The sequence below is a fragment of the Phalaenopsis equestris genome, unplaced genomic scaffold, assembly GCF_001263595.1.
Source record: "Phalaenopsis equestris unplaced genomic scaffold, ASM126359v1 Scaffold000609, whole genome shotgun sequence".
NCBI classification, from domain to species: Eukaryota; Viridiplantae; Streptophyta; class Magnoliopsida; order Asparagales; family Orchidaceae; genus Phalaenopsis; species Phalaenopsis equestris.
Genome location: NW_018165049.1, coordinates 39,596 through 55,943, shown reverse-complemented (window position 1 = coordinate 55,943; position 16,348 = coordinate 39,596). Strand labels below are relative to the sequence as shown.

General features: G+C 34.5%; 1 protein-coding gene across 1 annotated transcript in view; it reads left to right on the top strand.

Moving 5' to 3' along the window:
• Window positions 1-14,886, top strand: part of LOC110029897 (DNA polymerase delta catalytic subunit) — a 35,165-nt gene extending 20,279 nt beyond the window's left edge. Inside the window, exons 21-30 of the mRNA XM_020732380.1 lie at window positions 5,279-5,392; window positions 5,868-5,982; window positions 6,065-6,237; window positions 6,378-6,449; window positions 12,637-12,711; window positions 12,790-12,879; window positions 12,953-13,113; window positions 13,611-13,684; window positions 13,895-13,982; window positions 14,325-14,886. Coding sequence (XP_020588039.1) covers window positions 5,279-5,392; window positions 5,868-5,982; window positions 6,065-6,237; window positions 6,378-6,449; window positions 12,637-12,711; window positions 12,790-12,879; window positions 12,953-13,113; window positions 13,611-13,684; window positions 13,895-13,982; window positions 14,325-14,412 — 1,050 coding nt within the window. The 3' untranslated portion in view covers window positions 14,413-14,886. The remainder of the gene's footprint in view (window positions 1-5,278; window positions 5,393-5,867; window positions 5,983-6,064; window positions 6,238-6,377; window positions 6,450-12,636; window positions 12,712-12,789; window positions 12,880-12,952; window positions 13,114-13,610; window positions 13,685-13,894; window positions 13,983-14,324) is intronic.
• Window positions 14,887-16,348: the final 1,462 nt, after the last annotated feature.

Below are 16,348 nucleotides of genomic sequence, written 5' to 3'. Positions count from 1 at the left end.
GATCACGAAGTCCCACACAAAACACACCTGCTATAGTGGGACCGAGCGAAGGAATTAAAAGTAGACTCGAACGACAACACTTAGAAGGAATAACATGACATTTAGATGGCTGGAACGAGCAACAACAAGCGGAATGAGACACCGTGTGATTCAGGGTTGAAGATCTATTTGGTGGATTTTGGCCCGGAACAAGAATCACAGTGGGTTGGACCTCGGCCAAGGGTTGCATCAGACAACATTAGGGCTTTTTGCTACAAATAGGGGTGTAAGTAAGTCAAGCTGACTCGTGAGTTAGCTCTAGATCGGCTCGATCAGTGGCTCATGAAATGAACTCGAACTCGAGCTAACAAGCAGAGCTCAAACGAGCACTGACTCAACTTGTTGGCTCGTGAGCAGGCTTGTTTAAAAAAAACATTAATATAAAATATACTTGAAATATATTAAATTTTATGCTTTTATCTTTAAAGTACTAAAAATGTTTTGGAAATAATATTTTATATTTTATTTTAAGTGATTTCTTATCGTTTCTCTTCTAATTGTTTGCTCTATTTATCATTTATTATAACACCACATTTAATTAATATTATTTTATCTTTTTTGTAATAAACAATGTGCCGACTCTAACTTATAGACTTAAACTCATACTCGAATTTGAACTCGATAATATTAATCAAGCTCAAGCCGAGGGTGGCTTGAGCTCGAGCTCGACTCGTTTACATCTTTAGTTATAACAACTTTTCAAGCGCAAGGAGATTCAGGAGCCTATGAGGAAGGGCGAGCTGATTATGGGGTGAGTCAGACATATAATCAATATGGGTGGAGGAGGAGAACTCAGCCCCTGCTTTATAGGTGGAATGAATTTCAGTCAAAAAAATTGGCAAAATATTCTCACATAAGGAGATTGGAGATGCCAATATTTTAATGAGAGGATGCCTATGATTGAGTTTATCATGTTGAGAGATATTTTGTTGTTAATGGGCTATGGAAGGAAGAAAAATTGATGGCGGCGGCTCTGTGTTTGTAAGGAAAAGCTCTGATATGATATCAATGGAGAGAACAACAACAGTCAATCTAAACATGAGAAGAATTCAAGCACCGATTATTGGAGCACATCAGAACCACACAAGAAAGGGATTTGCACGAGCTGTTTTTTGTATTGGTCCAGGAAGGAGTATAGGGAGAAATTTGCAATGCTATCCTGTCTTTTGAAAGGGACATTAGAAGAAGTGTTGGAAGACAACTTCATGAAAGTGTTGAAGCCAGATATTCGAGCTTCACTTCGCCTATTAAAACTGTGAGTATTGAGAGAAACTATGAAATTAACGCAATTGGTTTAAAATAAAAATACAATAAAACAGATTAATAGGAGCAACATAGGTGGAGCACCATATCGAATTGCTACAACCACAGTGATGCCAAAAGATCAAACAATGGAAGATCCAAGGGAGTCTCAATAGGATTGGAACAAGGGGCCACGATTAGTGGTGACACTCAAATTCCTTACAAAGATAAAGATTCAGGGGAAGTGGGCATAGGGGTTATGTTTTTAGTGTGATGAGAAGTTTTCCTCAGGACACAATTGCATGAATCGAACTTTACAAATTCTCACAATGTGTAACGACGAGGCAAGGGATGCAAAAACAGAGAAGTCTGTGGTGGAGGAACACTCTTACTTAGATGTGATATTAGTCTTATTGAACTCGATTGGTGGAATTAACACTGAACCACACTTTAACTTTGGGGGCAGATCTGAGAGCAGGACGTAGTTGTGTTGATAGAAAGTGGGGCCATCCACAATTTCATCTCTACTCAAATAGTGAAGCAATTGTGGCTTGAACTGGTGGACACAAATTGTGTTGGAGTCATGGTGTGGATGGGGCACATGGAGAAGAGCAGAGAAGTTTTTCAGGGAGTGATTTTAACACTGCCGGACATTTAGGTGATGAAATATTTTCTTCCTTTGGATTTAGAGAGCACCGGCGTGATATTTAGTATGAAATGATCGCAATTCGTAGGTGAGATTAGTGAATTGAAATTTTTTGACCATGGAGTTTCAGGAGGGAGAGAAGATGTGGCGCACTACAGTGACCCTTGTTTGTGCAAGGCTTTAGTGTTTGTGAATCCATTGAAGGTGGCAGATAGGTTAGAGGGGCCATTACCTAAGACCATAGAGGGGTTGAGAAGATTTATGGGACTTACAGGATACTATCGGAAATTCGTGAAGGGTTATAATTTGCTTGTGAGGCTGGGGACAAAGAAATTGATGAATGATAACTTTCAGTGGGGGAAAGTAATGACCCAAACTTTTGAGAAGTTGAAGAAAGCCATGACGAGTTTGTAAGTGCTGACAGCGAGAACCAGACCCAAGCTAGTTTATGAGCAATAGCCACACAACTTGATCAAATAACATTTTTCCCACATTGAGGACAATGTCTTTTTGGAAGGGGAGTATTGTTATGTGTGTGCCTAGCCTAAGGGAAATTTTGTGCAACCTAAGTGCAATTTAATCTTTAATTATTTATTTTTGTTTAGTACAAAGAGGGTCTTAATAGTTTAGGGTTAGTGTTATTGACCAAAGAAAAATATGTTGAGATTTTCATATTGTTGAGATTTTCATATTTTTCATATCTATTTTACACTGTTTTTAATGATATTGCACTTTAAAAAAGGGTATTTTTTATGTTTTGTTGCAGATATGATGAATTATGGTCATTAGAGTAAAAAGATACAAAAAGGTGCAATTTGGAGCAAAAACGAGCAAGAAATGAAATTTTGCCATCACCTTTCGATAAGTCTTTCGATGCTTAATCTCTTTTACACTTCTTGCATATTTTTGAATGAGATTACACTTCAAAGGAATGTTGTTTTCATACTTATTTTGTAGGACTATCTGTTAGGAACACAACGTAACTGAAATGGGACGAAACAAAACTAAAATGGAGCGAAACCGTGGAACTGCGCAGTCTGCTCGCCGACGGCGACCAAAACGGCACCGACAACGAGATTTACCGGAGAAGACCGAAAAAAGACAGAAAAGCTCACCGACGGCGCTCGGGATGACTATGGATCGACTTTTGGCGGTTTTAGGCCGAAATTCAACTCGACTGTTGGCGGTTTTAGGCCGAAATTCAACATATTTGGACGCTTTTTGAAAGGACTCATGTGACAACTCTTCAAACTTCTTCCCTATACTTTAAAAGAATTAATTTAGGTTAGAAAAATGGGGATTTTTGTGAGAGAAATGTTAGAAAATAGGAAAAGTGTGGAGAAAGTTTAGGGTTTTTAGAATAAGAGTAAAAATGTAGATTTCTACCCTTTTGGAGAGATTGGAGAGGAGATTTTGAGAGAATTTGTGAGGAGATGTTCTAGCATTGCATAGATCGGCGGGAAATTTTGTGGGAGAGATTTTCTTCTTTCTTTCAAAGGAAAAAAACTAAGTATTATATTCTTCATTATCTTTTGATTTTTGTAAACGCTTATCTAGTGGATTTGTTTTGGTTAAATGAAGTTTCCGTCGTGTTTTCTTCGTGCTTTGTGATGAGCTTCTCTTACTTTCTCTTCTTGTTTGGAAATAATGGTATGAGAAGATTATGCCGTTGTTTTCATTTTACTTTTTTTTTTTGTAATGAGTAGAATTCATGTTTAGGATTTTGTGATGCATGTTAGAAGCGGATTTAATTATCAATATGATGGTTATTACTTGCACTTTATTTACATTACAATAAAGGCCTGTTGTAGTGTTAAAGTTCGTTGTAATTGCACTAAGACCCGAGAGGGCTGTGCAATTCTCAACAAAGTAGAACCACATTCAGATTCCATGAATGATTAAGTTCATGGGAGTTGAATGCAAATAAATAGGGAAATATATTTGATGGGCGTAGAATTGGAGATTTTAGGGTGACAGACTAAAATCCCCAATTCGGTCCTATTGTTTGAGTACTGAAGCGGAGATGTTAGCCCTCAGGCGAGGGGAACGTGAGAGCTCCGAAGTGAGAGCCGGTATCCTCCCAGCCTAGCCACGGATTCAGTAAACAAGCATAGGATTAGTTAATGTTCTTTATGCCTGGACCAAAGGCTAAAGAATAAGATTGCTTCTATTTGACACATACAATATTTAATGCATGTCATTCATTTACGTTATCCGATTCATTGCATAAGAATACTAGTTTTTATTATCTCAAAATTCTTCAAACCAATTCTTCTAAAAAGGGTTATCTTTAGAATTAATATTTACATTTATGTATAGTTACTATTTTTACATTTAACACTTGCATTTAGGAGTAGTTGCTAGATAAAACATCATTTTAATCGACATTCCAAACTAAGGACTAATTGTAGTAGACTAGGATCTGACTAAGGACCTCTTACCTCGCTTCCTTGTGTGATCGATAAATGGGACTCCACTAGAGTGCTGTATTACTTGAGCGATACGTATACTTGTGTTTAAAATTGTGTATACTTGTTGACTTTACAAAATCATTATAAATATATAAATCTGGGTTCATAAATTATTGCATATTAAAAGTTGCATCAAGTTTTTGGCGCCGTTGTCAGAGATTTAAATCTTCTAGCAGCGGTATCAAATTTTTGTATTTTTAAGCATATATAAAGTCGTCGTCAGTTATGCATGAGATTGTCTTAAATCATGGGGTTAGGGTTTGGAAGAGTTTTCTGACCTCTCGAATTGTAGGAGTTTGGAGAGATCACTTACTCCTCGAATTTTAGGTGTTTAATCTTTATTTTATATGTTCGTGATTATATTATTTATTTTAAAGAAATAAAGTATTTATTTTTTTCCTAATTTCTACTGAGAATCCTATCACAAGTATGGAAGAAACAAACAACATTGCGATGTGTTATTTGGACAACATTCTCCTGCATTTCTATTATTACTAGATATAAAAAAAATATATATATATTTCAGTTCTACTGTTACACTGGACTGTCCGAACATATGCTGATTTTTCTTTTTCTGAAAGATTTACATACATACCACTAAATTTGTATTTTCTTACATGTCTAACACCTAAACTTAAATATGCATATATGCCACCTTACCTATATTTCACTTTTTAAATGTTAAAATAGCAGTATTTTTGATGTGATATGATAGATTTGGGTGGCATAAATGTAAATAGTGAATTTTTGGTGTTAGATGTGCAAATATGTAAGAGGCGAGTGGCATGTTTGTAAATGCCCCCCCTTTTTTTTCTGTAGTATGATATTTTAAGTTTGCCTTGATGCTCAGTATGGGTTTTATTTGGATATATTTCACTAGGTTATTTATGGAGACACAGATTCTGTTATGGTACAATTTGGCGTGCCTACTGTGGAAGCTGCAATGAAATTAGGAAGAGAGGCGGCAGAGTACATCAGTGGTACTTTCATAAAGGCAAGTACCTGGCAAATATTGTTATCTGGATTTGTATGTGCTTGATCTTAAAAAAGAATATTTTGAACTGTTGTCTGCGTTTACGAAGTGAAAACATGATTTTAAGCTTGCTTTTGTTTTGCTTCTCCTCCTTGCCCTGAAGTTGCCTCATGCGAAATTTTTTTTTAGGTTCGCTTTCGCTGTTTTCTGACTTACTAGGTTATTTAGTTTCCCTCAGCGACATGTTATATAATTGTTATCTACCATTGTGGTGCCGTTTAAAGTTTATTTTATAATTTCACATAATTGAACTTAGCTCCTAAAGCTTTTATGTTTTGTTAGCTTGCATGAAGTTTAAGAATTGCTGTAACTATTTTCCTTGGCCTTTAATGAAACCATTAATCTCTATTCTTGCACTGAGTATTAATTATATTGTTTGTAACTGACACTGTCCTCTTCCTCTGTTTTTTTTTTGGCACTTGTAATTATCTTGTAGCCTATCAAGCTAGAGTTTGAAAAGGTATATTATCCATACTTACTGATAAGCAAGAAGAGGTATGCAGGATTGTATTGGTCGAATCCTGATACATATGACAAAATGGATACAAAAGGTAAGAGCCGTTGCTAATAATAGAGTATGTTGTCTAGACTGATCATCTTACCATGGAATTGTGTGACCTTTTTGCATTACAGGCATTGAGACTGTTAGGAGAGACAATTGTCTGCTGGTTAAAAATCTGGTGACAGAGTGCCTCCACAAGATATTGATTGACAGAGATGTTTCTGGTGCTGTACAGTATGTCAAGAACACTGTTTCTGATCTTTTAATGGGCCGAGTGGATCTTTCTCTTTTGGTCATAACAAAGGTGAGAAAATGAGGAGAGCTGCTCTTGGATAGAAATTAAGTTGCAGCCTGTTTGTTGGGCTTGGGTTCTTCAGAATTCATTTGTGTTGAATCTTCTTTGTATTACTTATGCTCAATTGACCGGTTCCTCTTATTGCACAGGGTCTGACAAAAACTGGTGATGATTATGCCGTGAAAGCTGCTCATGTTGAACTTGCAGAACGTATGCGAAAAGTATGGATCTCACTGCAACATATATATTCATCTTTTTCTCATAAAAAGACAAAATAGAATGTAAAAAACATCATGTGCAAAATCTGCCTATACATATTTAATTTGTTCTCTGCTACTGCATTGGTCAGCAATAATCAGCTTGGCTAATGACAACAATCTGCTTTAGTTTTCAAGGACAAGGCAATCAAGAATATAATTAAATAGCAAGCTTATATGCTCTATGATGATGGATATAGCACCACTGAATGCCTCAGGGGAAATCAGCTTTTGATTAACAGCATCACTATACTTTATTTATCAAGGAAAATATGATCAAGAGTAGAATTAAATGTTGAGCTGACATATACTATGATGGTGGGTGAATTACTCTCATGTAAGAGATTGTGTTAATTTTGAAGATGTGAAAATCATTTTCATCTTATGAAAGGGCTTAGTTTGATTAGTTAAGAAAATTTGATTTTGTTTGTAGAAAGCAGGGATTAAAATGCCTGTGCATGTCCTTCTTGGTGCTAGACTTGTTTGTCGGTAGCTCAGTATATCTAGTTTTGTCCCCCAAACTGTATGCTGGCATTGATGTTTGTTTGTAGAGAAAAAAAAGAATATGTTTGTAGAGAAAAAAAAGAATTTTTTTTTTTTTTTGCTTTTATTAGATTGATTTTCAACCCCTTTCACTTGTGACTTAAACCAATAAATAGTTCAGATGAAGCTGAGCTTGGTACTACCTCAATCAATGACTTATCAACCTGGTTAAGATCATGCTAACATATCTCAGAATGAGATTATGTAGCAAGATCCTATCGGTATTTGCATCTGTTAGGTCATGACTTGGGCTCTGGGTTTCTAACCCCTTGTTTGACACACAGTCATTGTTTGAAACAATTATAAGTTTCATTTTCTAAGCATATATATTTTTTGCTTGCCCTTTTAAAAATGATGAGTTTACTTGAGACTTGAGATTCCAAGTCAAATTTTCACAAGGCCAATGAAATGGTAGATTCGACACTGTTTTGAGATTTCATTCTCATTTTGTGAGTATTTTTAAATTTTGAGGTTTGAGATTTCCCATAGGCACAAACTCTTTACTTTAATTATCTGCTCCCCTTGATAATAGGAGAACACTTTTGATTAAGGCTAATCATTAGACACTGATTGCTCAAGATGTAGTAGCAGTAATTTGGATTTAGATTATGTTGGAAGTTAATTATTTTTTCTACCTTAAGCTTATAATGGATGGTGGGGGAAATGATACGCACCCCTTTAACGGTCACCTGTTGTGCGATTGAGACCGACTATTTGGCAGACTAAATTCTCACTAACACTCGTTCTGCTTGTTGAATCAAGACTAGTGGGTCATGAACTAGTTCACTAAATTACCACAAACTTGATACATTTTACATCATACATCATTCAAATTTACATAAATTTACAAGCGTGAAAATTTTATCATCAAAATATATATACATTGATATAGACGTGTTAAATTCAACATAATAAAAGTAAGTATTGCAAAGTCTGGAAAAGCTCCTAAAATCATAATGCAAAAGTTATGCAAGTCACTTCTGGCTGCTCGCCTCGGTGCTCTTACTCTTTCCTGAAAGTCAACAATGTAGAGTGAGTCACAACAAACTCATCAAAATAATCAATATTAAAATAAAATTTTATAGGCAGAAAAGAAACAACATGCATGCTTATATGTAACTCATGTGCATGTTCATAACACATTTTCATATCATGTTATAATCATATAAAATATGCAAAAGAAAAAACATGTAATGAAGAGGATCATGACTGCTATATAAAACATGTATTTCATCAAATCATGTGTAATTATAAACATATTCATAAGAGTTATCATTCTAATTACAGGAATATCACTTGTAATTGTATAGACCTCAACTATTTCCAATTCTTGTCATGTCCTAGGTCGTTACTCAGTATGAAGGCTATATTAACTATTGATAAATGTTGGACACCTTTTAACATAGCAGTTATCAATAGCCCTCTAGTACCAACGGTTCTCTACATTTTGTCCTCGTTTGATTGCAATGGTTTCCAGAGTTTTTTCTCCGTCTAAATACCAGAAGTCGGGAATCCCATCATTTTCTATTATTCACACTTGTAAATATTCATGTAATAGTTTACTTATAACATCACTTGTGATATTTTCTAAATCATGATTCCTGCAACAAATATTCATCATAGGTATTTCATATGTCATATGCATGAATTCTAGTTAATGAATATTTGCTAGTAATGATTTCATAAGTATATTCATCAGATTCATAATATTGTAAAATTATATATCGTAAGTGACGATTTAAGTTTGCATTCATACAGTCTATATATGTTCATCTACAATATGTAGAAAATTCAAGATTTAATAGTGTCAAACACATAATCATATAAAAATCTATAGTTATTTTTCTTAAGTTAACTTAGAATTATTTCACTCGAATTGACGGAGTAACCCTACAATGAGCTTCTTCACGCTTGCCTCAAGCTTGCCGCCTAGTATAAATAACCTAAAGTTCATAAATCTCTTAGAATATTCATAAATTTTTGTCTCACATCTTAATTTATCCTACATATAAATATCAATATTTACCTTGAAATGGTTTCCATGCATGAATTCTTCTTACAAATTACTTCAAATCCTCTCTTCTTCCACTCTAACCTCTTCTCCTTCCCTTTACTTGTTGATTTCCTACTAATTACCCATATGGAACCCTCAAAACAAGTTCGTCGTCTTCGACACAAGCTCGCCTCCTGCTAGAGCGATAAAAAACGTAATGTTCACTGATTCATGGCAAACATCAAAATAGAAAAACATAAGGAAAGAAATAATGTTCAAAATATTATAAAAATTGAGTTTCTTCTTACCAAAATCTTCCTGGAACTTCTAGTTATGAGTCGTGGCTCTCTTCTCAACCGTTCACCCTGTTTGCTGTAGTAGCTGGGTCACAGCACCTTTCAACCAAGCAAAAACGAACATGAGGGGAAGTGTGCCATATGAACGTGATCTCAATTAATCCCCTTCGTTTGATCGAATCCAGTTGTTGCATGCGCACAAATTACTGCAAAAATATATATATATATTTGTGGTACTGTAGATGCTCTACAGTACCACAAAAATATGCATTACGAGAGGCATGCCAAAATAATCCCGTTTTTTCTTTCATATGCTCTATTTCCTATTATCCTTAACTCCGTTGTAGTATTTTTTTATATTTGTGTTGTATTAGTGTTTGAAAGTTAGTTTTTTGTGTGTTTGGTATCGGGACAGCCGCCAAATCTCTTCTTTTCTTCGAGAGTTGTGCCCTAGGGGTTCCAAGTGATAATTTTCTTGTATCTTAGATTTCAGGTGGTGATTTATCCTTCTTCCATCGCACCCAACCGCTTCATGTCGTCCTTCCTTGCTGCATCTACCCCCAGGACAACAACATTTTGCTGCTTTTCACTACTGTCTTCCCATTGTCAATTTTGTTGTTTAAAAATAGGAGTAAAATTTAGTGAAAAAAGAAATGTGCTAGAACTATTTGCGAACAAAGAATCAAACACGAGCTTCTTAACAAACGAAACGAACATAAGCTTCTTAACAAACTATTCGTGAACAACTTACCGCAAAATTTATATGTTCTTTCACTATACAAAAAATTGTTTGTGTTGGGTTCGTTAACTTAGCTAACGAATCGAACACGAGTTTTTTAACGAGCCAAATACAAACTATTCGCAAACAACGAGCCATTTTGACAGCCCTATAGACAATCAGAGAACCAAAATGGCGTGATATGTGGTAACTGGTAATTTACCTCATCAAATGCTCACAACCAAAATGTAAAATTTTGTGGATTTTACCGCTAAAGTGTTAGAACTCAGAATTAGTAAGGAAGAAATTAGTGTTTCCAAGCCAGAAAAGGAGAGTATTACATGAAAAGCATGAGAGTGAGAACAATGAAAAAAAATACACGGTTATGAATTACGAGTTTCCAAACCCTAAACCCTGGAAAAATATTGATCCCTATGATCACTATGAGATTCCAAAATAGAAGGAAAAAAAAAACGCCGTGATCACTCTTAAATTCCTATGAGTTTTCAAACCCTAGATCCTAGAACACGGTTGATCACTATGCTCGGTGTGAGTTATCAAAGCAGAAGGATAAAAATCACAGTTGGTAAGTTCCAAACTAAAAAATACATGAAAACATATGGTCATGTGAAAACAATGAAAACTGTAAATGATGAGAAGTTTCCAAACCAGAAAGGCAGAACTACAGTGAAAAATAAAGAAACTCAATTGATCATGGTTTTGAGTTACCAAACCGGAAAACACAGAAAAAATGACGAAGAGAAAAAAGATTTACTTGTGTTCGGCTAGCCCAAACCTTAAATGGCTATAAGTTTCCAAACCAGAAAAACAAAAAATCGTTAGTCACTATGGTTTAGAAAGACAAAAAATTGATGATCACTGTGGTCAATGAACATTATTAGTTTTGAAACCAGAAAGACAACCTAGTTGAAAACTGTCATGAGTTGCCAAGCCAAAAATACCAAATATACATGAGTGAGAACAAGGTTCTGCTTGTATTCGACTAGTTTAAAATCATAGAGATAGAGATTGATAGGAACAAACGACTGTTTGACCTAGCCCAAAGCTTTTACGGGACACAACTTCTGAGAATATTGGCACAAGAGATGGTAGTAGCAACTTGCTACTATTGGCACAAGAGATGGTAGTAGCAACTTGCTACCTATTCCTAGTGAACTGTGAATGCAAGGAGCACCACCCACAATACTACCAGAGGCAGAGTAAGCGAACGAGAAACAAAGAGCTAAATAGGCCACACACATTGGGAAGTGGGAACTTGCAACAAACAGGGGCACATCAGCACCTTGCCAGAGGCATGAGACGAGGTTGGAGGCATCTGACGATGATTGATCTAGGGATTTCAATACTAGGGTGAGAGCCAAGAGAAGCGGGAAAGACAAAAGGAATTTTGGAAATGGGATAAGGTTTCTGGGGTAGGTATTCGGCTTAGAGTTAATGCAAACACCATCCACAATAAATCTACACTGTTAGATCTATATCATGATTATGTGATTGTGAGTTGCTCGAGCTGATCCGACTTCGGATCAAAATCGTCTCGAAATGAATTTGAGTTTTTGGATTTGGCTCATAGCTCAACTCATTTGTTCGAGTTGATTTTGTTTCGGGCTAAAATTTGATTTGATTTTCGAGCTAATTTCATAGCTCTACTAGGGATCAAGACAACTCTGGATGATTGAACCATGAAATCTTGATTGTGTTCATCATTGGTCCAACTAACCACTCTAAGCTTAAGGTGGTAAAATTCACTAGCTTACAGCATAATCTAAATGTTAATTGCCGCTATTATTTGTTAAACAATCAATTTCTAATGACTAAACTTAGTCTAAAGCGCTTTCCTGTTAATCATAGGGGCTTGCACGTATGGGAAACCTCAAACCCCATATCTTAAAAGTCATTGCAAAATGAAAGTGAAACCTCTGGGTAATGTCTTATCTAATATCTCATCCGTCTTTTTGCAAATTTGAATAGGAACCTCTAGTAAACTCTGATCATTTTTGAAAGGGTCAGGGCATAGAATTTTCATAGCACAGAATTTTGGTGAGTCTGTTGATGACGATCCGTTGTGGTCCGTCGCACACGTGGAAATCCAAACATATCAAAAGAGGCATATAAGAATAATTATGGGGCGCATTTTGATCGCTTTAGTAAAAATCCTTTGACCTTAAGAATTAGAACTTTGATTGCAGAAATTGTATTCTCGTTGTCTGATTTGTTCTTTTCTTCTTCAGTCACTCCCCATCAGCATGCATGCTGCTAGAAAATGGGATGGTAATTTGTGCTCGTCCTGGTTTGTGTGAGTTTTTTTGATGATTGGCCTTAGCTTAAGGAAAACTCACATAAACTAACATAGAGCTCTATGAAGGCCATCCTGACAAGTTTGAAACAGATTCATCTTCTTTCATGACTTGCACATGACATGAACTTGAACATGAACATGACTGGTGCTATTTTCTGTGTTCAAAATGGTTGCTTTGTTTGTCCTGTAATTCTCATTTGTCTACAAATTTTTGACTAATTCAAACTTTGTAAAGTCCAGTTGTTTGACTGACCTTGTGCGATAATTTTTGCTGGATCTTTTAGCGTGATGCTGCTACAGCTCCAAATGTGGGAGATCGGGTTCCTTATGTTATTATTAAAGCTGCCAAAGGTGCCAAGGTAAATGTTTTTGTTTTTCACAATGCAGATAATTAGTTGAGAAGTTGAATTGATGATTCTTCATGTTTTGATGGCTAGGCATATGAAAGGTCAGAAGATCCTATTTATGTGCTAGAGAATAATATTCCCATTGATTCTCAGTATTATCTTGAAAACCAACTTCAGAAGGTGAATTTACAAGCGACTATTTATATATATTACTTTCCTGTTGCCAGCCATCACAAAGTTGATATGTTCACAGCCACTTCTGAGGATATTTGAACCTATGCTTAAGAATGCCCAGCAAGAGCTTTTCAAAGGAAAACATACAAGAAACTTGAAGAATTCAACACCTTCAAACAGCGGAATAATGAAATTTGCGAAGAAACAGCTTAGCTGCCTTGGATGCAAAGCTTTAATCAGGTAAGATGATTCATAGAATGGATATTTAGACGTTTTTTTGTGTTTTTTTTTTGCTTTTTAAACCTGTTTGTTGAGTGTATTTTTTATGTGCTTTTATTTTTTTTTTAAATTAACCCATTTTTAAAAACACACAACATCTAAAATCTGTTTTGAGCCCTTTTTTATAAACAACTAAACATTATTAAAACAAACATGTTTTATTAAAATAAAAAAAAAATCAAATGAGATCCCAAGCCATCCCTTTATTCTATGAATGCATGTTATGGTGCAACTTGCTTCATTTCGCTTCTCAATCTGGAGAGCAAACATTTAGCTTAGCTCATTTATGGACATTTCTAAATGATGAGCAAAAACCTAAGTTGAATAATGCAATTTAAGTTTACAAATCTGGATCAGAAAAAAACACTTCTATGGTGCCTGACATCGGTTTCCAAATTTTCTGCAAATTTGTTTGTGTTTAATCAGTTGAATGACATATATATATTTTTAATCTCTAGTGATTCAGATCGAACACTTTGTGGACATTGCAAAAGCAGGGAAGCGGAATTGTACTGCAAGACCGTAGCAAATGGTATAATCCTGAATCTCGAAAAAGTTCAAATAAGCGAATTATGTTTTCTGGGAATCTACACAAACAAACCCCATTCAATTTTTAGACTGCCACATTTTTGGCTTAGTTTCATTCGACACTCATTCTGTTTCGATTGAGAAAGCGTTTTTGTTTAGCTTAGATCTACTTAGTTGTTACACAAGCTTAATAGGCCCTCATTAAATATTTTAGTTGCTGAGATGGAGGCGCTTTTTGGGAGGCTTTGGACACAATGTCAAGAATGTCAAGGTTCGCTTCACCAGGATGTTTTGTGTACAAGGTAAGTTATAGATTCACCTTCTTAAAAAACTTGATATTAGTCTGTTTTTATTATGGGGCATTTGCATAAATACTACCCATTTCCGATGTATTTACATATCTAACGCCTAAATTTTTGCTTTTTTACCTTCAAACCCACCCAAATCTTTCATATCATACCAAAGTACCACCATTGTAACTTTTAAAAGGGAAATTACACCTTTTCAATGATTGAAGTTTAGGTGTTAAAGGTGTTAAATATGTTAATACATAGGAATTGAGTGGTATGTATGTAAATTTTCCTTTTATTATATACAGTTCTGTCAGTCAGTGATTTGATTGGTTTTATGTTTTGAAAACTTAGTCGAGATTGTCCGATCTTTTATCGGAGAAAGAAAGCACAGAAAGATATGGCGGAGGCGATGATGCAATTGGATCGATGGGACTTTTGAGTCTCACATTGTGATCAAATTTGCTCAACATTCTGATCCTCTGCTATTTTTTCCCTTCTGCTTCATGCATATGCTGGACTTGAAGTTTGCCTTGTGATCCGCGCACACGACGACCGTTCGGCCAATACCTGGCAGCACAACTAAGAGCAGGCATGGCCGATCGATCACAGTATCTCGCACGAATTGTAAGTTACATCCAGTTCAACATGGTGTTTCAGCTTCTGATGAAGACTTCCAGAAATGAATTTTTTGGGGAAGAATGTGGACTTTAAGTTCTCCTGAAGGTTGGCCATTAGACTTTGTCATCTGAATTTTTTTTTTGTTTTATGTATTTATGTTGTAAGATAGGATTTAGATGAATGAGTTTAAACTTATAGCGGGTCAAATGTTCTTAGATTTGATCAACTAATTGGATGTACACTCTTCTTTGTTCTCTATATTGTCTATTTTCCGTTAGGGCCATTTGCATACATACCACCCCATTCCGATTTATTTACATATCTAGCACCTTAACATTGCTTTTTTTACATCTATAACAATCAAAGTATTAATATCATATAAAAAAATATGATTAATTTAACATCTTTTCATGTGTAGTTAAGATGTCATCTATGTAAAAATAAAAATTTAGGTGTAAATTGTTGGGGGTTTTTTCAATACCCATTCGAATTTTCAAATTAATTTCAATACCCATTGGAATTCCCAAATTAATTTAATACCCATTGAAATTCTCAAATTAATTTTAATACACATTAGAATTCCCAAATTAATTTCAATATCTATTGGAATTCTCAAATTAATTAAAATTTTGTTTTAATTTTAATAACCGTTGGAATTTTTTGATGTTTTTAAGAGAAATAAATTTTAGAATGTGGTCCATATAGTGTCTAAATTTAATACAAGAATTTAGTAACATTTTATATTGTGCTCACATCTATTGAATTCTATGATGGACATAACATTATAAATTAGATGTGATGTTTGCTGTTTTGGTCCCTAAGCTTGCTCCTCTTCATTTTATTTGCATCATCGGGTTGTGGGTGAGAAAAGCTTAGAAGATTTATAATAGAAAATTTGTCGTGTGAGTTGTGAGTGTCGACTCTGTTCGTACAAATTATGACTGGAGGTATGTATGATTCTATCTCGCTCCCGCTTATCGATTCAAATATGTTTGTAGATCGAATATGATATTTAGATATTTCATAAATATGTAAATATATTATGTAAATCTTCCTTTTCATTAACATCAATTTACATCATGTTTAACTTGCAAAGTTGAGATGGGTGAGAAAGATCTCCCTCATACTGCCGTTTATGACATGCTGCTCCATTTTTAACAAAATTAGAAGCCGCGTCTCCGCAACAACATTAACACCTTGCTTTGAAAATTCCACGATATTTGCCTTCAAATTAGGTGTTGCATCTCATTCTTTTGCAATTTATAGATTGTTTGGATAAAATTGGAAAATCTTAATTGAATAGAGCAAAGTTTCTTTTGGTTGATTTGATTTTGTTTTGATATGATAATTTGATTTTTGGTTTTAAGAAATTTAACATTCAGATTTGTATTTTTGAATTAGTTTTGAGTGTTTATTAAATCAAATAAATAGAAAAATTCAATTAATATTAGAATTATGAAATTAATTTTACCTGAAAATAAAATAAATTATGTAACCAGTTTACTATTATGAAGTTTTTTATTTTTTAAAAGATGGCAAGTAAATAAGAAAAATAAAAATAAAAATTTTAAATTCTGAAATAGAACCGTCAATTTTGATAATTTCAAGTTAAATGTTAATGTTTGGTTTTGTTAAAATTAAAATAATTAAATTGAATTATATTTTAGTTTAATTTGAATTGGTTTTTAAAAAAATTTGAACAGACCAAATTTTAATTTAAAAATTCAAAGTTTTCTATATATATAAAAAACTTTGAA